Genomic DNA, 23,881 nt, shown 5'->3' on the forward strand with positions numbered 1-23,881 from the left:
GAGGTTGTGAGATGACCAAAGCCAGGTTCCATCATCCTGGAAGTGTGTGGTCAACACATGCTGTGGAGCTGCTGGAATGGAGACCTTTGTGTGGCGCAATGTTAATGGATGAGAATCAATAAGTGAATTATACATAGAATACTTCAGCTGGCCACCCTCTGTTTGACTTGGCAGGAATGATGCATTGTGGTCCAACCACATGGCAATAAAAAAATTGGTAAAATACGTGTGTTGTGTCCATTTAATTGATTCTAATTAAATAGGATAGGAAATAACATACTGTTTTTCGCTATATTTTTTTAAAATTCATTTTGGAATAACTTTGTATGTCGACTGTGTCTCCTCAACTATCCTGCTGCCACACAAGGACGGGATCACGCAAAAAGATCTCTTCTCGCATCACAGGGACCTGGTTAATATTTCTATCTTACACATTTGATTAGGTTTGGACGTCTTATTTTCTTTACCATTTTGTTTTCAGACATTCTGAATTAGAACTCAATGCACAGTCAAGAACGAAAACAAAAGCTAAACTGTAAGTTTTTTATTTTCACATTTTTGCAAATTTGTAAGTTTACTGTGATAGTAGAAAGAATAGAATTAGTAGAAAATTGCATAAATGTGGTTTACATTTTCCTTGAATCAGTTGTTAATTCTCTGTGTTGATGGGAAATATTTTTTAGAACTACAGAATTTATCTCTGATGAATTGTCAGTCAAGTAGACGGCAACCAGGACATAACTGATTCTGCCTTGGGTGCTCTCTGCAGAGCCGGCCTTAGGCATAGGCAAACTAGGCAAATGCCTAGGGCATTTGGTATGCTTAGGGGCACCAGCAGCTTCTGCTGATTAAAATGATATGCAGCATGCCTATATTCTGTGTGTGACTGCGGCTGTATCTGCATACAAAGTGCTACGTTTCAGTGTATTCCTGGAAATCACTGTAATGTAGCATTTCATATGCAGATACAGCCGCAGTCGCACACAGAATATAGGCATGCTGCATATCATTTTAATCAGCAGAAGCAGCTTGTGCGTCCTAGCCACATAGTAATGCAAATAAGATGCATTTTCATAAACAAAAGGCACCCGACGTTAGCAGAGCTGCCAGCTGACTCATGCCAGGCATTTCCTGCAGAACTAGCGGCGGTGATAGGGGGCACCAGCCAAAATCTTGCCTAGGGCATCATATTGGTTAGGGCCGGCTCTGGCTCTCTGTGTGCCGCCTGTCGTCTCAATAGAGTTTTCTTTTATCTAATTCACTGGTTTCCAAACTCGGTCCTCAGGACCCCACACAGTTCATGTTTTCCAGGTCTCCTCGCAGAATCACTAGTGAAATTATTAGCTCCACCAGTGGATCTTTTAAAATGTGCCAGTGAGTAATGAATGCACCTGTGCACCTGCTGGGTGACCTGGAAAACAGGGACTGTTGGGGGTCCTTGAGCACAGAGTTTGGGACCCACTGATCTAACTCATGGACTACCTTGGATCAAGGAAAGAAGAATAGTGTATGTAAGTACTTACTGACACCACTGCCCTATGGAATGTGTTATCAGTCGAAAACGTAAAATTGCTTAGACATCAATAAAGCAACCCATTAATTATTAAAATGAATAAGCATCAAACTCTTAAAAAATAAAAAAGGGGTACAGTTAATTATTTACTCTGATGAAGGAGCAAAAGTATTAACGTCAATAAGGGATCGACAATTATTTGATAAACTAAAAAAAGGGCGCATTTACACTTAATAAAATAAATGAAAGGGGTGCTATCAGGGTAATAAGTGGGGGTGTGCAGCCAGTGCCACTGCACAGAGCACCGCCCAACAGCTCTTGCTTGTGGCTAGCAGGGCGCTTGGAACAACAACAATGCCATTTCTGCAGTCACTTGGAGCATGCTCTTCCCCGGTGCTGGTGGCCCGGCACAGAGCGCTACGAAACCATGTCACAGTGCTGGGTGCTAATATCTATAAAAAGGCCATTATTAGTTAATAACACAAACGTAGGGGGCAATATTATTTAATACAATAAACAAACAGAGCCCTACTAGTTTATAACACAAAAGGGGCACTTCTAGCCATTTTTTTCGGGCAGGTTTTCCTGTGGTTTGTGAAACTGAATGATAGAATATCCAGCAATTTGTAGTTGCCTGTTTCGAACATGGCACATTTTTGTAAATTTTCCATCAGTTTTGCCTTTAATAGATCCGGTGATTTGAAAACCTGCCATAAACACCTTTACCTCTGAGAGTTACATCCATTTCTTATGCCTATAATTAGTGGATTTAGCACTTACCTCCTAGCAGAGCATGAATGTTGAGTCCCCTGTCTTGATCCTCTGGTGTGCACACGTCCATCATGTAGGCATGGCTGGGATTATCTGCAGAGTCTGCGCTGAAATCCATGAGAACCACACCGCAGATTGTAAGAATGAGACCCCATTTATGATTGCTAAGAGTATCCGACGCAGATAGTCCTATGTCTCTTCCATTCAGCAGAAGGGTGAGGCCAAATAAGGCGCCTAGGAGAAAGAGAGACATCATATCTTCTGACAACACCATGGAAACCTAAATCACTATCAGTGCACAGTAATAGTCTTGCATCTATAGAATACCTACACACAATGAGGCAGAGGGAAATGCTGGCAGATGTATGACACCAAATGTACAGTATCCTATAACTGGATTCTGAAGCCGACCCTATGACCAGGCGAGAATACAACACAAGAGCCAAGAGCAGTTTTGAGTTTTCATCTGAAATGATCAGATCTCTAGAACCTCCAGGTTTCAGTTCCAAGAAAATAAATACAGCAAAGTCTACTTATCACCAGGAGCAGGTGACAACAACCCGACACAGAAGCCCTACATAGACTGTATACTCACAATATATGTTTTTACATAGACATGAACAAGGGGTTACCACCGTGACCTCCACTGAAAGTCACTAGCAAAATCTCCTCTTTGTCCTTGCCCTGCATACCTGTCTCCCAGTAGCATTCTGACATGAATAATAATGAGACAGATACATTTATTTATTACCAGTTATTTATATAGCGCACACATATTCCGCAGCGCTTTACAGAGAATATTTGGCCATTCACATCAGTCCCTGCCCCAGTGGACTATAATCTATATTCCCTAGCACATTTATATGCACACACAGACTGTGGAAGGAAACCGGAGTACCAGGAGGAAACTCACACAAGTATGGGGAGAATATACAAACTCCACACAGTCAGGGCCATGGTGGGAATTGAACCCATGACCTTAAGAGCCCCATACACTAGAACGATAATCCCCGATTTCATCCAATTTCGGGCATTCGGGCCGATATATCGGGTGAAATCGGGCATTTTGGAGGTGTATTCGATCCGATGCGCGTTACCGTGAGGGTCGGGTCGGCTCCCCTAGATCGTTAGTGCTGCACTCGTGATATGTCGTTTCCCGCAGGCATGGCTGGGATCGCATACGATATATCTCATGCAAAATGTACCAAATCTTATGGAATCGTATGAAACCACTCCCGGAAGAGTTCAAGGGAAATCGCCTCCGACTTCAGCCTCAGACATATCGTTGTAGTGTATGGGGCCCTTTAGTGCTGTGAGGAAGTAATGCTAACCATTACACCATGTGTACTGCCCTGGATACATGGATGGAGAGATAAGTGACACTGATGGACACGAGCAAGATTGGTAGACATTAGTGACATTGGCCCTCATTCCGAGTTGTTCGCTCGCAAGCTGCTTTTAGCAGCATTGCACACGCTAAGCCGCCGCCTACTGGGAGTGAATCTTAGCTTATCAAAATTGCGAACGAAAGATTCTCAAAATTGCGAATAGAAATTTCTTTGCAGTTTCTGAGTAGCTCGACACTTACTCTGCCACTGCGATCAGTTCAGTCAGTTTCGTTCCTGGTTTGACGTCACAAACACACCCAGAATTCGCCCAGACACTCCCGTGTTTTTCCCAAAAATGGTAGCGTTTTTTCAAACACTCCCATAAAACGGCCAGTTTCCGCCCAGAAACACCCACTTCCTGTCAATCACATTACGATCACCAGAACGAAGAAAAAACCTCGTAATGCCGTGAGTAAAATACCTAACTGCATAGCAAATTTACTTAACGCAGTCGCAGTGCGAACATTGCGCATGCGCAGTTAGCGGAAAATCGCTGCGATGCGAAGAAAATTGCCGAGCGAACAACTCGGAATGACCACCATTGATAGAAATGAACAAAATATGAGAGATTAGCTAGATAGCCTATATATTTTTTTATCTTGATCTTTTATACCTTTTTTTTATTGTATAGATTTCTTTAGCCCATATATCTTCATTTCAGCTTGTGAGAAATTAAAATATAATAAAATATAACTTTTCCATTGTACAGGAAAGACGTTTAGAAAACAAAGATTTAAATTCGAATTACTGTGGCGGATTAGCGCATCTGGATTGCAGAAAAATCCCCGGTGCACCATCTACCGTATGAATATATGGACCTAAGGGAGGAGGGGGGAGATGGCTGGAGGGGCATATACGCTCCATGGACTGGCCATATCCATAGGGCGCATGCTATTTACGGTATTCCTACATAAACCAGTCACTGCAGAAAAGCTGAGTTTGTTTTCTATTGATCCCTCACCTAGACAATTATCAGGGAAGAGATATTGCTGCGTGGACTGTCATACGGGTGTTAGCTTAGCTGGTGAGTACACAAAGGCGTTTTAGCACTCTTGTCTATCAGCTTATAGTTACAGTATAATCACGCTGGCCCAGAATTCCTGCTTTGTTTTTTCATGCAATTTTATCTGATTTCTGTCTTAGGTAAATGGCGTGACTTTGGTTAATAAACCTTGTACATTTGTTTTTACTGCAAATAAACATACAGGTAATCTTTCACGTTTTAAACATTTCTTTGCCATGTATTATTATAAAATACTGTATAAAAATAGAAATAAATATGAAATGCTGTATTGCAATTTGCTTGTTTTCTGTGTTCGACTGTGCATTGTCTTGTATACTATGGCCCAAATTTATCAAGCCTTGGAGAGTGATAGTTTCCACAGTGATAAAGTACCAGCCAATCAGCTCCTAACTGCCATGTTACATGCTGTGTTTGAAAAATGACAGTTAGTAGCTGATTGGTTGGTACTTTATCACTGTGCTATTTATCACTCTCCAAGGCTTGATAAATCTGGGCCTATGTTACCACACTATAGTCCAGATTTATCAAGCCTTGGGGAGAGTGATAAATAGTACAAGTTAATCAGCTCATAACTGTCAGTTTTCAAACACAGCCTGTGACATGTCAGTTAGGAGCTGATTGGCTGGTACTTTATCACCGTGCAATTTATCTCCATGGTGTGGCTGCGACTTTCAATTGTATACAGTATCCCTTATCCAAAATGCTTGGGACCAGAGGTATTTTGGATATCGGATTTTTCCGTATTTTGGAATAATTGCATACCATAATGAGATATCATGGTATTGGGACCTAAATCTAAGCACAGAATGCATTTATGTTACATATACACCTTATACACACAGCCTGAAGGTCATTTAGCCAATATTTTTTGTAACTTTGTGCATTAAACAAAGTGTGTGTATATTCACACAATTCATTTATGTTTCATATACACCTTATACACACAGCCTGAAGGTCATTTAATACAATATTTTTAATAACTTTGTGTATTAAACAAAGTTTGTGTACATTGAGCCATCAAAAAACAAAGATTTCACTATCTCACTCTCACTAAAAAAAGTCCGTATTTCGGAATATTTGGATATAGGATACTCAACCTGTATTGAGAATGGAGGAACCACAAATACAGCAACAACATAATGCAACAATTAGCGACTACTGTCATAAGAATTCTACAACATAACATCTATTACTGGTTATAAAGATGGCGAGTGCAAAAAGGAGGCACTGAATGGGTCCCAGGTAAAGTATTTGCTTACACATGAAGATTGCCAGCTCAAAGATGATGCAAAATGACTGTATGCCACACATCAAAGGAATTTACATGCACTCAACCGATCCCCTTATCTAATAACATACAAAGGCACTGAACCACCTGATGAAGTGCACTATAAGGCAGTCACTGCACCTAACTCCTTGACTTTGGCAAACATCTTCTCCTTAAATTTCATCACTGAACTAATATTTAAGACAAGCAGCGGGATATATAATGTCGTCCGTGTTTGCATGAGTTGCGGGATGCCGACTTAACTCGGACATTTTTCTAAAGTGGCAGTCATTTACGAGGCAAAACAATGCCTTATAAATGACTGTCGCTTTAAAAAAAGTCAGCATTCGGCCGGCAACCTGCACATTCGGCAAACTCAGATGCCATTGCATCCCGCTGAAGATATTGTCCCCTAAGTATTTTTTCCTCTCTTTCCTCCTGTGTCTCTCTTTTCTCCTCTTCCTTTTTTGCTCTCTTTCTCACTGTCTCTAGTGATTCTCACTTTTTTCTCCTCCTCTTTCTTCCCCTTTTACTCCTTCTGTCTCTCTTTTACATAATCTATTTTTCTTATCATCACTTGATTTTATTATATAGCTTATCCCTAGCCTTGACATTTTACTTTTCATCTTTAATATAGTACTTTTCTCTTTTCTTTTTTACGGTGTTTTTCTTTGAGTACAGTATGTGGCCTGTGCATCTCTGCGTGCTTTGTCCTTTGTGCTAATGGTGTGATGTTCTCCTTGGGTATATACCAGAAGTGGTTGTGTTTTCATGAGGTGGTGTTGGAAATAACGGAAGCGGTTGGAGACTGTAGATGTGTGTTATGCCGGAACGCAACTACCGGTCAGTAAGTTACTCAGGGGTATAATTACTAATCATTAGGTTTCAAACCGAATAACTAGAATTTCTTATCGCCTCTATTTGTGGCAATAATAATAATTCACAAGCTCCCAAACATATAAGTTCACATGCAGGGACAGGGGCTCTGAAAAGAGTCAATCCTGCGATGTGTAAAGAACTACAGTATCACTTCCATTCTACTACATCAGGAGCCGAGGCCGCTCTGCGCAGGCACGATCAGCAGACCACGCATGTGCGGAACCCTCTCCAAGTGACTTCTGCAAAATAGTAGCACATAGGCTACTAATGGGTGAAACGGGTAATTCTGCGCATTGAATTATACTAACGGGAAAGCAGCCCCCAGAGAATTCTATGGAGGTTGCGATGGCTCCTGTCTGATACGGAGAGACTGCAGCAGATATATGATAAATAGGTCCCTCAGTTCTGTTGCTGGATGCTAGTGAATGCATGCATTCCTATGAATATTGCTGGTGCCCACATAATGGTTGCCTCCTGTGTGTGTAGATAGACACAAAGCTATGATCAAGCGTCTCAAAGTGATTGTTTAACCTGCTGAAATCCACCCAAAGTTGAGTTCTCAGCTCCCTCCTAGCAGCCTCATTGGTGCTCACTGCTGCTGTTTCTCTGTAGGCTCCTCCGCTCCTCTTACCGCTCCAGCTGGAAGCCAAGGGGGTGGGGCTTGAGTAGGAGATTGCAGCTTTTGATTGGTCCTCTCTCTCACGCACCTTTTACTAGACAATAGTGCACCTTTGCAGTGTGAAATATTTTATGATTAAATGAATTAGATGCCCCTGAAATTAGGGAGTTATCACGACCCAAGAATGATGTATGGGCTGATTTTGCTGCACAATAAAATTAGAAATGTGACATCAGGTCCACAGGATTCAATTTATCTGTTAAATACAGTGTTTTGTATATTTCAGCTGAGCACCTACCTATGGCAAGGACAAGGATGAACGGCCTCCTCCTTCCGAATCTGGATGTGCAGGTGTCGCTCCATGCGCCCAGTAATGGCTGGAGCAGAAAACCTTAACAGGGGAGAAAAAACATGTCCACATGACAGAGACAGGCATGACAATTCCCCAATATGTCATTTGTAGCCTCCTTCTTGCAGGGCGCAGTATACAATATCTGCGACTATGGGTGACATGTTTGGATCTTTGTGGCCTGAAATGACTCTCAGACAAGACTTATATATGCAGAAATCTGCATAAAAGATTCAGGATTTTTAGGAGTTTGTTAAATGGCTATTTAAGTTGAAATTGGAAACACTATTCTAACTGTTTAACATTTCTTCAATGCTAATTGTATCAGTCTCCATGATATCTCCTATTAATTACAACTACTGATACCATTTATAATAAACAGAAAGGGGGGGGGGGGTTTGCAAATCCCACCCCTACATTTCCCTTCAGCACGCTAAGAAATTCAGACAGAGAGCTAACTTACCCAGGAGCCACCCCCAGCATTTGGAGGGCATGCTGTTCCTTGTAGTGCCAATGGGAGATACTGGGGGTGGCTCCTGGGTAAGTTAGCTCTCTGTCTGAATGTGTTGTAGTAATAGCCTTTATCATGAGGCCTACTGTGTCAAATTACATGGCCCTATGTGGGCACTGCTATCATGTAGTGTTAGGACTGTTGATATCAGAGAAGCCGTGAAGTGGCTCAGCAGCTTAAACATGAGTTTGCAAACATGTGTAAACTAATTCTCTGTATTTCTATTACCAGATAGGTTCAGGTATGGTTACAGGTAATGTTTTAGTGTGCTGAAGGGAAATGTAGGGGTGGGATTTGCAAACCCCACCCATCTCTGTCTGTGACCCCTCCCCCTTTCTAGCACCTGATACATAATTATTTCCAGGAATGACTGAGCAACTACCAATGTTTGACCATTTCTATTAAGAAAGACATTCAGTCCATTATTCCATTCTGTTAGTGAATTTGCCTCCACAATATCACAGGTTAACCACCTTTACCGTAAAGATCCCTTCCTATGATGATGGTCAAAACATCATTCTTCTATTTGCAACTGATATCCCCTATCCATGGGTCTTGGTATGAAAAGATGTTAAGCAAGTCTTTGTATTGACCTCAAATTCATTTATAAATAGTTATTAGTTTACCTCTAACAAACTTTTTTCCCATTGTAAACAATTCTATATTTCTAACTTATTTGTATAATATAATCTTTTTATTTCCTCTATTAATTATGTTGGCCACCTCTGAATCCTCTGTAGTTCTCCTACATCTATCTTACAGTAACCTGACCATTGTACCACATATCATAATTGTATATTCTCCAGGAATGTCCTAGATTCTCCTGAATATTGGAAGTTATCCCGCTCTTCCGAGAGAATAGATTAGCCTCCTGTATCCTGCCCACTACTCCAGTGAAGTGGCCAGTCAGGGGCTATCATGTCCCCGCCCCCAATGGTGACCCCACAATTGTGAAGTACGAGGTTGTGTTGATGGGATGCTCATGCTGCAACCCGCCACTTCTCTCACCTCTATTACACCTCTAGGAAATTTCAGTTAAGTATGTCCCATATTCAATATGTGTTCTAATTGGTAACTTATATAATAGTATACTATGGGGGGTATTCAATGCTTGTCGGATCCTTTCTGATGGAAAAGATCGACAATGCAGTATTCAATGTGGCCGTTTCCGACAATGCCAACACAACTTTTTTTTAAAGTCGGATTGACATTGTCGGAAACAGGGCTAAAACCTGTTGGATTTGGACGCGCTTCCGACAAAACACCTGGATCTGCGGCTATTCCGCCGAGCCACGTGTTTTCCAACAAGTCGGAATTGCTGACTTGTCGGAAAAACGGCAGGGGCAATGAATAGGTTTTCAACCTAAAAAAGTCGGAAATTGACAAGACGTCAGTTCTGACAGTCATTGAATACCTCCCTATGAGTGGATCATGTGCTTATGGTATCCTTCTTTAAAGTGCCCTTGTCATCTACACACAGTAGAGCCAGCAATTAGGTGGGGAAAACGCTTCCTGTCGTCGCCCACTCCGTGTCACCAAATGGCTGCAACCTGTTAATCAGGGATGCGATCAAGATCCCGCCGGACAGAATCCCGGCGGTCGGAATTCCGAAACCGGAATCCTGACCAGCACAATCCCGGCATATTCTCCCTCTGTGAGTGTCCACGACACCCATAGAGGGGAGAATAAATTAGTGTGCCGACCGTAGCGAGGCACCGTGCCCACAGCATGGCGAGCGCAGCGAGGCCACAAGGGTCTGCGTTGCGCTCGCCCCCCTGTCGGGATTGTGCTGGTCGGGATTCCGGTGTCGGTATTCCGACCGCCGTTATCCCGTCCAGCGGGATTTGGTACTGATCCCGTCAATCAGCCTGTGGCCATCCGATTAACAGGCTGCGGCTTAGGGCGCACTGCATCCGATTGTGAATACACAAAACATTGGAAATGTAAGTAAACCATCAGTTTGTGTACATGTCTGAATCAGGCCCGATGTTAAATGTTCTTATTAAATTCATAGGCTGTATTCTACGATTTGGAGCAGGACACACAATGGCTGCCTCCGCTGTGTAGAGATGACAGGTGCACTTTAAGCTTGTTTCACGATTTCTATGAAAATGTCAAGTAAAAATAATAATTACCCAAAATAGGGCTGATAAACCACACCATACTATAGAACTCATCCGGAAGACCCATTTGGAGTAGAACCGGGGTGACGTAAGCCGTTTCCATTGCATAACAGAACTCTATTCCGAATAATATGCACCCATTAAACATGAGTTCTGTAAAAGATCTTCGAGGATGAAGGTCCACAAAATCAATCAGATCAAGCGGGCACGGGGTGTTTGGGGGCGGAGGAGGTGACGGGCGGATTCGTTTTCTTCTCTTTGGATGTCTTTTGAAATTGTTGGCACGATGGCTGATATGACCCGTTACGGATGAAGTGTAGCCACACACCTGTGACCTCCAGAATTCTTGGGAGACCATGTTTGGAAGAGCGGGGTCAGCTGACTGCGACGTTACGGTTGACGACATGGTGAGCGGACACTTTACTTCTGTAAAGAAAAACCTAGTTACTTAAAATATTTGTGATTATTACAGTATTTAGGAGACAACTAAAGGATTTTCCAGCCTCTAGAGGCTGTTTATTGTTTTGTTCTTGCCCTCAAAGAACTTTTACTAAACACGTTGCTTTTTCTTTCTAGCTTCACTGCATTTTTGCCATGCCTTTATATCATCAGAGTTCTATTTGTTGCTATGGAAAATGACACAGGGCTGCTCTTTGAGATTTCATTCAGTGAGCAGAGCATACCAGAGCTGTGCCATATTCTGTGGCAGTGTTTCCCAAATCCAATCCTCAGGGACCCCAAACAGTGCATGCTTTACATACCTCCTAGTGGGTGCACAGGTGTAGCTATTACTGGCTGAGACATTGAAAAAGATCCACAGGTGGATCAGTTGTGAGATACCGACGAGATATGTTAAAGATGCACTGTTAGGGGTCGCTGAGGACTGGAGTAGGACAACACGATTCTTGGGCCATGGAAGTATACAACACTATCTGATAAATGCATGGATGAAAAGCACAGAACTGAGAAATACATGTGTTTGCAGGGAGACACATGCAGATTAAGGCACTAGGAGTGGAAACTACTTAAAGTTAAATTAAACTTAACAAGTCAAAATCCTTATTACACAAGTTCAAGTAACTGATATCTAAAACACAAAACATTAGTATTCTATGTGGACATCTGTTCAACAATCTCTCAAATTAGTTGGCATTGTGTATGATAAAAGCTATAAGAATTAAATAAAAACGTGACTTTCTTTCAGTGCTTGTTCTATCCAGTGGCAGAACTACAAAGGATGAGCCCACTGAGGGGTTCGGCAGTGAGGATGGTCCATGCTCAGACAGCTTGTGCGCAGAAGAGAAAATAGGATTTTAATTACCTACCGGTAAATCCTTTTCTCGTAGTCCGTAGAGGATATGGGGGATCCATTTAGTACCATGTGGTATAGATGCAGGGCCGGTTCCGGGGCTTCTGGCGCCCGGGGCGGCATTAGGGGGTGTGGCTTCGTACAGGGGGCGTGGTCATTTACGCCCCCTGTACAGACTGAAATGATGTGCGGTGCGCGTTGACGTCATCGCGCACCGCACAGCAAAGGTTCTCTCCACGCGTCTAGTTTCCCTTCGTGGAGAGGACCTTTGCTGTGCGGTGCGCGATGACGTCATCACGCATCGCACAGTAAAGGACCTCTCCACGAAGGGAAACTAGACGCGTACGCGTCTAGTTTTCCTTCCCAGCGGCAGCAGGGGGGCAGCGGCCAGCGCCAGCAGGGGGGCAGCGGGGGTCACACAGCAGCAGCGGATCTTTCCCTGGTGCGGCGCCCTCTGGATGGCGCCCTGCGCCCTCCGGAAGGCGGCGCCCCGGGCAAAAGTCCTGCTTGCCCGTGGCAAGATTCGCTACTGTATAGATGGGTCCACTAGGAGCCATGGGCACTTTAAGAATTTGATAGTGTGATCTGTCTCCACCCTCTATGCCCCTCCTACCAGACTCAGTCTAGGAAACTGTGCCTGAGTAGACGGACATACTTTGTGCCTGAGTAAGGCCAAGACACTGTGGGCAGCTGCCCAAGAAGAACCCACCGACCTAGTCGAATGGGCCTGTACAGATTTAGGAACCGGCAATCTCTGCCATCACCTTGGTGAACACCCTTGGTGCCGTGGAGAGACCAAATGGCAGGGCCTGGAACTGGTAGTGACAGTCCTGTAGTGCATAGCATAGGTAAGCCTGGTGAGGCGTCCAGATCGGAATGTGAAGGTACGCATCCTTGATATCCAGAGACATTAGGAATTCCCCCTCCTCCAGACCTGAGATCACCGCCCTCAGAGACTCCAACTTGAAATACACTCGTAAGTACGGGTTCAACGATTTTAGATTCAAAATCGGTTTCACCGAACCTTCCGGTTTCGGTACTACAAACAAGTTGGAATAGTACCCCTTGTTTTGCAGATGAGGTGGAACTGGAACAATGACCTGAATCTGTACCAGTCTTTAAATGGCATCCTGTAAGGTTATACTTGCCTCTTGTGAAGCTGGTAAGCCTGATTTGAAGAATCTGTGAGGTGGGAGCTCCTGGAACTCCAGTCTGTAGCCCTGGGAAATAAGATCTATGACCAAGAGATCCTGGCATGATGCTGTCCAGATGTGACTGAAATTTCTTAGTCGGGCTCCCACCTGCCAGTTCTCCATACCACGCGGTCCACCGTCATGCAGAATGCTTTGAGGAAGCAGAACTGGAGCACTGTTCCTGAGAACCGGCAGTTGCTGGCTTGCGTGGTTTACCTATAGCGCCTCTGTTGGCAGTAGAAGATCCTAGACTTTGCTCTTAAACTTGGCAGTCCGAAAGAACTGTAGGGTAGGTCCTGAGTAGGTCTTCCTGGTTGGGGGAGCTGCAGAAGGAAGATATGTGGACTTACCCTCAGTAGCTTTGGGGATCTATTTGTCCAGTACATCTCCAAATAAGGCCTCACCTGTGAAGGGTAGGCCTTCCACGCCTTTCCTGGAGTCCGCGTCCGCAGTCCACAGGCGTAACCATAAGCCCCTGCATGCTGATACTGCCTTAGAAGTAGTGCGTGCATTAAGCAAACCTACTTCCTTTATGGCTTGCACCATAAAGTTCGCAGAATCCTGTATATGCTGCAGGAGCAACACACTCTCCCCCCTAGATAATGAATCCAACCCCTCAATAAGGCTACCTGACCATTCAGCAATGGCTTTAGTAATCCACGCACATGCTATAGTGGGTCTCTGGACCACCCCAGCAGCTATGTACAAGGATTTGAGTGTAGTCTCAATCTTATGATCAGCTGTGTCTTTCAGGGAGGCTGCACCAGGGACGGGTGACAACCTGGATATGAACAACCTGGATACGGATGCATCCACTATCGGTGGACTTTCCCATTTTTTCCTATCCACAGGAGGAAAAGGAAAAGATAGGAGTAATATTTTAGGGATATGAAAATTTCTTATCAGGATTAACCCACGGTTTTTCAGTTCCTTTGACACAGGAAAAGTGACTGAGGACTTCTTTTTTACATTAAAATAAGATTCCTCACACTCCTCTGTCACTTTATCAGGAATTTGTAGCACTTCCCTGATAGCTGTATTCCCTGTGACAGAGCAGCGTCACCCCCTTCTGAATCCACCTCCCCCTCCTTCATGTATGACCCCTCAGTGTCAGAGTCAGACTGCAGGATATGGGCCAGAGTTTGTTTTTGTGGACAAATGGCAAGGGACTGAGATGCTTGTTTGGGGACTAAGTCTCTGTTCATAATCTCATCCACAGACTGTCTTAAGTATTGCGTCTCTTTCTCATTGCGGGGCAATTTATTAGAGATATTAGAAATAATTCCTTTGAGGGAATCCAGCCACACTGGTTCAGCCCCGCTAGCCTAAGAAGGTGCACTACACTGAGTACATAGTAGTGAGCTCCCTGGGGAAGAGGAACACTCTGCCGTACATGAAACACACTCTTTGCCGGACATATTGTAAATGTCACAGCACAAACACACAGGAAAGGTTAAAACCACAATTAACCCACAAAGAGCCCTTCCAGGGAGACACAGAGGTATTTGGAGCCAGTACACCGTGCCCTTATCACTTGTGCCAAGCTTAGCTGGGTCGCAGACTAAGTATACAGATTGGGGATTTAGTACACTAATAATCGCTCACCCCCTACTATGACCCCCTGGTACCACGGAGGTAATCTGGAGTCACACAGGAGAAGCTGTGCATCCCTGTCAGTCAGCATCTGTGTCCACTGCAGAGGGAAAATGGCGCTGGTGAGCTGCTGGATCCTCTCATAGTGAAGCCCCGCCCCTTGAACTGGCTGAGGTAATTTGTGCTTAAAATGGAGACAAAACCGTTTTAAGGCTTTGGTTGCCAGTGTGGGTACTGTGTACAGTGTACTGAGACCCAGTTGTGTACTGAGTCTGGAGACGCAGTCCGCCCTGATTAGAAGTCGCGCGTCTCCGTACCCTCATGCCGCCATAATGGCGGGTGATCCGCTAACCAGGACGCCGGCTTAGTACTCACCACTCTTCTTTCTTCTGGCTCTGTTAGGGGTGGTGGCGTGCTGCGGGAATGTACGCTCGCTGTGGACCTCCCCCCCCCCCCGTCCCCCCAATGTCCCACGAAGCAGGCAGGCTGGTGCCATCCAGTCCTGCCAGAAAATAACAAACAGAAAAAATAAATGCAGAAAACTCTTCAGTAGCTTCCATAAGCGTGACCGGCTCCTCCGGGCACATTTTCTAAACTGAGTCTGGTAGGAGGGGCATAGAGGGAGGAGCCAGCCCACACTATCAAATTATCAAAGTGCCCATGGCTCCTAGTGGACCCGTCTATACCCCATGGTACTAAATGGATCCCCAGTATCCTCTAGGACGTAAGAGGAAAACCCAACCTCGACCAGTCCTCACCCACTATCTACCACCCAATTTATCTTCTCCCTTTCGCCTCCAAACCACTTGAGTGGCTTGTCTACAACCATCTCACCAGCTACCTCTCTGACAACTGCATCCTTGATCCTCTCCTATCTGGCTTTCGCCCGCTTGACACCACTGAAACTGCCCTTGTCAAAGTCACCAATTAATTTCTTTCGGCCAACACCAGGGGCCACTTCTCTCTGCTCATCCTCTCTGGACCTCTCTGCAGCCTTCGAAACTGTGTATTATACTTTCCTCTACTGCACCCTTCAGACAATTGGCCTCTCTAGCACTGTCCATGCTTGGTTAACCCCTTATCTCACCAACCGCTCATTCTCTGTGTCTGCCTCCAACCTCACCTCACTCCCTTTCATCCTTCCCATTGGCGTCCCACAGAGTTCTGTTCCTGGGCCCCCTGCTCTTCTTCTTGTACTCCTCTTCCCTGGGAGAACTAATCAGTTCCATCACCTTCCAATACCATCTCTATGCCCATGCTATGCAAGTATACCTCTCCTCTCCTAACCTCTCCCCTGCTATCCTCTCTTGAGTATCCAGCTAACTCTCTGCCATCTCCTCCTGGATGTCCAAGTGCTCTATGAAGCTCAACATGGACAAAACTGAACTCATCATCTTACCCCCTAACAGAGTCTCCAGTCCCCCAATCTCTTTATTACTGTTTACCACACCATCATCTGCCCTGTTCCCCAACTCAGCTTCTTGGATTTCACCCTTGACTCCACTCTCTGCTTCGTCCCAGACATCCAATCTCTGTCTCAATCCTGTTGGTTCCAGCTACTCAACATCTTTCGCATCAGGCAGTTTCTCTTCCAGAATGCTACCAAACTGATCGTCCACTCACTAATCATTTCTCAGCTCAACTCTTGCTACCTTCTCCTCACTAGCCTCCCACGTTCCCATCTTGCTCCCCTCCAATCTGCTCTCAACACTGCAGCTAGATTTATGTTCCTCTCCCGTTGTTCCACAACCTCCACTCCTCTCTGCCAAAACCTGCACTGAATCCCTTTCCTTTAAAAATCCTCTTCAAGCTCATCACCCTCACATAGACGGCACTCGCTAACTCTGCTGCTCCCTACATCTCCAACCTCATCTCGTACTCCTTCACACCTCTCTGGTCGGCCAGTGACCATCACCTTTCCTCTACCATAGTTAATGCATCTCACACTCGACTCCAAGATTTTGCCTGTGCGGCTCCCCCCTTCACTGGAACGAGCCCCCTCACTCGATCAGGCTCTCCCCAACCTTGCATAGCTTTAAATGTACAATGAAAACCCACCTGTTCATCAAAGTGTACCCTTCCATCACATACTGTAACCTTGTCAACTGTCAACAGGTTGCTCACCCCACTCTCCTACCTCAGACGGCAAATAAGAACCCCCTGGCCCATCTAGAATGCCCCTTTTTTAACCATATTGTTACCTCAAACCCTATTTGAATCTTATTTCTTTGTAAAGATATCCTTATGTCTATCCCATGAATGTTTAAATTCCTCTACTGTATTAGTCTCTACCAACTGTGATGGGAGGCTATTCCACTTGTCCACTACCCTTTTCATTAAGTCATTTTACCTCAAATTTCTCTTGAACCTCCCTCCCTCCAGTTTCAGTGCATGTCCTCGTGTTCTAATACTTCTCTTCCTTTGAAGAATGTTTGATGAAAGTGCGGGCCATGCAGAATTGGGCAGAAGCATATATATGGAAGAGTGTCTGTCTGTCTGTCTGCAAATGAGATCTTACGTTTTATGCAAGATCTCACACACGCGCATTGAGACCATCCATGGGTCAAGACGTAGTGTATTAATACTAGGTTGCCGAGAAAAGAGGAGGTGGGAGTATTCTCTCCCCCAATCCAGCATGTAGGGAGCTGGGAATGGGGTAAGTGCATGTTGGGATCTGGGAATGGGGTAAGTGCATGTTGGGATCTGGGAATGGGATAAGTGCATGTTGGGAGCTGAGAATGGGATCAGTGCATTTTGGGAGCTAGGAATGGTAAGTTCATGGTGGGAGCTGGAAATGGGACCAGTGCATGGTGGGAGCTGGGATGGGGATCAGTGTGAGCTAGGAATAGGAACAGCGTGAGATGAGAATGGGATCAGTGTGAGATCAGAGCTGGAAATAAGTACATAGCTGGCATTAACTGAAAAATGGAATACAGTAAATGCATGTTGGGTTCTGGGAATTGGATAAGTGCATGTTGGGAGCAGGGAATTGGATCGGAGTGTATTGAGAGCTGGGAATGTGATCAGTGTATTTTAGGAGCTAGGAATGGTATAAGTCCATGTTGATAGCTGGCAATGGGATCAGTGCATGTTGGGAGCTGGTGATGGGATCAGTGCATATTAAGAGTTTGTAATGTGATTAGTGCATGTTGGGAGCTAGGAATGGTATAAGTGCATGGTGGGAATAGGATCAGTGGGAGATGGGAATGGAATCAGTGTGAGATAGGAATAGGATCAGTGCATGTTGGGAGCTGGTAATTGGATGAGAGCAAGATGGGAGCTGGAAATGGAATAAATACATGTTGGGAGCTGGGAATGGGACCAATGGGAGATGGGAATGGGTTCAGCACAAGATGGGAATGGGATCAGTGATAAATGTGAATGGAATCCTTGCAAGAGGGAAGCTGGGGATAGGATAAGAGTATGTTGGGAGCTGGAAATGGGATAAGTGTATGTTGGTAGCTGGGAATGGGATCAGTGGGAGCTGGGAATGGGATAAGTGCAGGTTGGGAGCTGGGAATGGAATAAGTGCATGTTGGTAGCTGGAAATGGGATCTGTGGGAGCTGGGAGATGGGAATGGGATCAGTGGGAGATGGGAATGGGATCAGTGGGAGCTGGGAGATGGGAATGGGATCAGTGCATGTTGGTAACTGGGAATGGAATCAGTGTATGTTGGAAACTGGTAATGGATAAGTGCATGTTGGGAGCTGGGAATAGGAGCAGTGTGAGGGGTCTGGGACTCAGGGTCGACAGCACAAAGGTCGACACACTTTAGGTCGACGCCAATTGGTCGACACACCTTAGGTCGACATGGACAAAAGGTCGACATGGTCAAAAGGTCGACAGGAACAAGGTCGACATGGACAAAAGGTCGACATGAGTTTTTTATGTTTTTTTGGTGTCGTTTTCTTCGTAGAGTGACCGGGAACCCGAATTAGTGCACCGCGTCCCCTCGCATGGCTCGCTTCGCTCGCCATGCTTCGGGCATGGTGCCTTCGCTCCGCTACCGCTTCGCTCGGCACACTTTACCGTTCCAATCGTAGTCCACGTGGATCGTTAAGTATGAAAAGGTTCAAAAAAAGAAAAAAATCGGGAAAAACTCATGTCGACCTTTTTCCATGTCGACCTTGTTCCTGGCGACCTTTTGACCATGTCGACATCTTGTCCATGTCGACCTAAGGCGTGTCGACCAATTGGCGTCGACCTAAAGTGTGTCGACCTTTGTGCTGTCGACCTGGAGTCCGGATACCAGTGTGAGATGGGAATGGGATCAGTGCATGTTGGTAACTGGGAATGGGATCAGTGCAATATGGAAGCTGGTAATTGGGTAAGTGCATGTTGGGAGCTGGGAATAGGAGCAGTGTGAGATGGGAATGGGATCAGTGCATGTTGGTAACTGGGAATGGGATCAGTGCAAGATGGAAGCTGGGAATCCGATAAGTGCATGTTGGGAGCTGGGAATAGGAGCAGTGTTTGATTGGAGATGTGAATGGGATCAGTCCATGGGGGTGATTCCGAGTTGTTCGCTCGCTAGCTGCTTTTAGCAGCATTGCACACGCTAAGCCGCCGCCCTCTGGGAGTGTATCTTAGCTTAGCAGAATTGCGAACGAAAGATTAGCAGAATTGCAAATAGAAATTTCTTAGCAGTTTCTGAGTAGCTCCAGACTTACTCAGCCATTGCGACCAGCTCAGTCCTTTTCGTTTCTGGTTTGACGTCACAAACACACCCAGCGTTTGCCCAACCACTCCCCCGTTTCTCCAGCCACTCCTGCGTTTTGCAACTCGATCGCCAGCGTTTTTCCGCACACTCCCATAAAACGGCCAGTTTCCGCCCAGAAACACCCACTTCCTGTCAATCACACTCCGATCAGCACAGCGATGAAAAAGCTTCATTATGCCGTGAGTAAAATACCTAATTATTGTGTAAAATAACTAAGCGCATGCGCTCTGCGAACCTTGCGCATGTGCAGTAAGCGACTAATCGCAGTATAGTGAAAATCGGCAACTAGCGAACAACTCGGAATGACCTCCCATGTTGGGAACTATGTTGGGAGCTGAGAATGGTATCAGTGTGAGAAGGGAATGAGAGATGGAAAAGGGATAAGTGGGTGTTGGGAACTGGGAATGGGATTAGTGGAGATGGGAATGGGATCAGTGGAGATGGTAATGGGATCAGTGGAGATGGTAATGGGATCAGTGGAGATGGGAATGGGATGAGTTGAGATGGGAATGGGAAAGTGGAGATGGGAATGGGATCAGTGGAGATGGGAATGGGATCAGTGGAGATGGGAATGGGATCAGTGGGAGATTGGAGATGGAAATGGAATAAATACATGTTGGGAGCTGGGAATGTGATAACTGTTACCCGCCGCCGGCCACCTGCTCTGTGCCATGTAACAGGCATGGTATGTAATTATCTAGCTTCTCTCCCAGCCTCATGAACATGTCTAAACCCACGTCCACACTTTTATGCCACGGACATCAAACCGGTCACCTTTGCTAGTTTATTATAATTTTTATGTGTTAAAATGTTTTTGTTTTCTAATACGATCAGATACATTTCATCATAGCTGTAGGAAACCTACTGCCTGGAAGTGTTAATTACTACAAATGGAAGCTGAATATGATCGGGCCACGGAGATAGAATCACTGTCAGCCAACAGCTGAGTCAGCACAGAACCATGAGGCTAGGCCAGGCGATGAGCTATATCATGGGAACACAGACTCGCTTACCTAGCAGGGATAATTGTCAGGAAACCGAACAGCCCTTTCCAGAAACATATTTCATATGAACGCCGAGTATCCCAAAATCAAACATACACTGTGTGTAAATAGAAATATTGTGCATTAAAGCGGGGAACGGGGAAAGTACTTTGGGGAACGGTTCAGGGGCCCTACCAGTATTTCACTGTAGAAAATGCTGCAAACTTATATTCACCCGTCTGTCTGATATATTCTGCAGTAATCTGTCTTTTATACATATAGTCAGTGCATTTAATACGTTTACAAGAAGATCCCCATTACAGTTGTAGTGCTGTTTTGTAATTAATTATAAGTAATTAAGATTAAAAATATAAAGTGATGATGGGATTTGCATTAATATAGGATGATATCTCCTAAATATAAGGAATAGAAAGAACACAGGCAATAGATACAATAAATGTTTTAAATCAACACTAGAAAAAACAAAATCAAGAACTGATAATAAATATATCACTATCTCTGCCATAACGATACCGGGTCACATAAGATTTCCTGATGTAAAACCTGTGTCAGACTGATGTTACCGGCTCTGGTGTATGTCACATAAGTGCAGCACATGTATCACTGTGTAACCCCACATAGCATTAGCTGGAGAGTGACTCTACGTACATCTCCTCACTGTATCACACCATGCACAGTACCAGCCGGAATCTCTGCCCAGATCTTCTCTCACTGTCCAATGAAATCGTCAAACGTTACTTATTTTTTTATTGTATTCTACGGCAATGCAGCACAAGTTAAATAACCATTGTAATATAATAAAAGTAGAACAAAAGGAACCCATCCATCAAATTCTGGAATAACAGCACATTGCAATATCAGAATAAAATGATAGAAATAATAGAGTGGTAAGGTCTGCAGGAAGCTGGGATAGAGGCAGCTGGGGGTTACCTGTGGTTTTAAAGACATTCTTTTCCGAGGCTGGGTTGCAGCAGCATGGATAAGGAGGGACAGGGATCCCCAGGCTGCCTCTGCTGCATCCACCCTCCCTGTACCCAAGGAGTCTTCCTTCTGGCTGTGTGGAGGAGGGGGGAGGTGTGTGCGCTCTGACATCAGCCGCTGCTCCTCTCTCTCCGTCTCCAGTCTGATGCCTGTCTCCTGCTGTCTCCTATTGTTCTGCGCACCTTGCACGGGGGAGGACTTCTGGTTGGTGCAGGACAGTGCAGCTATCAACCTGGAAAGAGAGAAGGTTTAATGCAAAGAGGATAGCATCCTAGTCACCACAACCGGGGACATATAGAACAATGCTGCATGGATGGCAATACACACATTCTAGCACAGATGGATAAATATCATATTTTATGTATTTTTTAATTGAGAACAGGTAGAAACGTGTTTTTTTATTTTTTATTTTTAGAATTGCTTTTTCTCTGACGTCCTAGTGGATGCTGGGAACTCCGTAAGGACCATGGGGAATAGACGGGCTCCGCAGGAGACTGGGCACTCTAAAAGAAAGATTAGGTACTATCTGGTGTGCACTGGCTCCTCCCTCTATGCCCCTCCTCCAGACCTCAGTTAGATTTCTGTGCCCGGCCGAGCTGGATGCACACTAGGGGCTCTCCTGAGCTCCTAGAAAGAAAGTATATTTTAGGTTTTTTATTTTACAGTGAGACCTGCTGGCAACAGGCTCACTGCAACGAGGGACTAAGGGGAGAAGAAGCGAACCTACCTGCTTGCAGCTAGCTTGGGCTTCTTAGGCTACTGGACACCATTAGCTCCAGGGGGATCGACCGCAGGACCCGTCCTTGGTGTTCGTTCCCGGAGCCGCGCCGCCGTCCCCCTTACAGAGCCAGAAGCTAGAAGAGGTCCGGAAAAATCGGCGGCAGAAGACTTCAGTCTTCACCAAGGTAGCGCACAGCACTGCAGCTGTGCGCCATTGCTCCTCTTGTACATTTCACACTCCGGTCACTGATGGGTGCAGGGCGCTGGGGGGGGGGGGGGGGGCGCCCGCGCCCTGAGCAGCAATAATTAGACCTTGGCTGGCAAAATAATCACAATATATAGCCCCAGAGGCTATATATGTGATAAATACCCCTGCCATATCCCATAAAAAAGCGGGAGAAAAGTCCGCCAAAAAAGGGACGGAGCTATCTCCCTCAGCACACTGGCGCCATTTCTCCCTCACAGCTCCGCTGGAAGGAAGCTCCCTGGCTCTCCCCTGCAGTCTGCACTACAGAAAGGTAAAAAAGAGAGGGGGGGCACTAAATTTAGGCGCAGTATATAATTTATAGCAGCTATAAGGGGATATAATTCAGTTAGTCCCTGTATTATATAGCGCTCTGGTGTGTGCTGGCATACTCTCTCTCTGTCTCCCCAAAGGGCTTTTTGTGGGGTCCTGTCCTCTGTCAGAGCATTCCCTGTGTGTGTGCGGTGTGTCGGTACGGCTGTGTCGACATGTTTGATGAGGAGGCTTATGTGGAGGCAGAGCAGATGCCTATAAATGTGATGTCACCCCCTGCGGGGCAGACACCTGAGTGGATGGACTTATGGAAGGAATTACGTGCAAGTGTCGACTCCTTACATAAAAAATTTGACGACATGCCAAATGCGGGACAGCCGGCTTCTCAGCTCGTGCCTGCCCAGACGACTCAAAGGCCATCAGGGGCTCTAAAGCGCCCGCTACCTCAGATGGCAGACACAGATGTCGACACGGATACTGATACCAGTGTCGACGACGAAGAGTCTAATTTAATGTCCACTAGGGCCATTCGTTGCATGATTGAGGCAATGAAAGAGGTATTACACATTTCTGATATAAACCCAGGTACCTCAAAAAAGGGTATTATGTTTGGGGAGAAAAAACTACCAATAGTTTTTCCCCCATCTGAAGAATTAAATGAAGTGTGTGAAGAAGCGTGGGCTTCCCCCGATAAAAAATTGGTAATTTCTAAAAAGTTACTAATGGCGTTCCCTTTCTCGCCAGAGGATAGGTCACGTTGGGAAACACCCCCTAGGGTGGATAAAGCGCTCACACGCTTGTCAAAAAAGGTGGCACTACCGTCTCCGGATACGGCCGCTCTAAAGGAGCCTGCTGATAGAAAGCAGGAGGTGATCCTGAAGTCTGTATATACACACTCAGGCATTATACTGAGACCAGCAATTGCTTCAGCATGGATGTGCAGTGCTGCAGCTGCGTGGTCAGATTCCCTGTCGGAAAATATTGACACCCTAGACAGGGACACTATTCTGCTAACCGTAGAGCATATAAAAGACTCAGTCTTATACATGAGAGATGCACAGAGGGAGATCTGCCGACTGGCATCTAAAATAAGTGCTCTGTCCATCTCTGCTAGGAGAGGCTTATGGACTCGGCAGTGGACAGGGGATGCAGATTCGAAAAGGCACATGGAAGTTTTGCCTTATAAGGGTGAGGAGTTATTCGGGGATGGTCTCTCAGACCTAGTTTCCACAGCAACAGCTGGGAAGTCAGCATTTTTGCCCCATGTCCCCTCACAACCTAAGAAAGCGCCGTATTATCAGGTACAGTCCTTTCGACCCCAGAAAAACAGGCGGGGAAAAGGCGGGTCCTTTCTGTCCAGAGGCAGAGGTAGGGGAAAAAAGCTGCAACAAACAGCAGG

At 45.4% G+C, this 23,881-nt stretch overlaps 1 protein-coding gene across 1 annotated transcript in view; it reads right to left on the bottom strand.

Annotated features, from left to right (window-relative positions):
- Positions 1-21,422, bottom strand: part of SLC45A1 (solute carrier family 45 member 1) — a 40,900-nt gene extending 19,478 nt beyond the window's left edge. The window contains exons 1-4 of the mRNA XM_063943556.1: positions 21,195-21,422; positions 10,457-10,870; positions 7,760-7,852; positions 2,294-2,518 (exon numbers count right to left, since the gene is read on the bottom strand). Of these exons, the coding sequence (XP_063799626.1) occupies positions 2,294-2,518; positions 7,760-7,852; positions 10,457-10,850 (712 nt within the window). The 5' untranslated portion in view covers positions 10,851-10,870; positions 21,195-21,422. The remainder of the gene's footprint in view (positions 1-2,293; positions 2,519-7,759; positions 7,853-10,456; positions 10,871-21,194) is intronic.
- Between the last annotated feature and the right edge of the window lie 2,459 nt (positions 21,423-23,881).

The sequence above is a fragment of the Pseudophryne corroboree genome, chromosome 10 (assembly GCF_028390025.1).
Source record: "Pseudophryne corroboree isolate aPseCor3 chromosome 10, aPseCor3.hap2, whole genome shotgun sequence".
NCBI lineage: Eukaryota > Metazoa > Chordata > Amphibia > Anura > Myobatrachidae > Pseudophryne > Pseudophryne corroboree.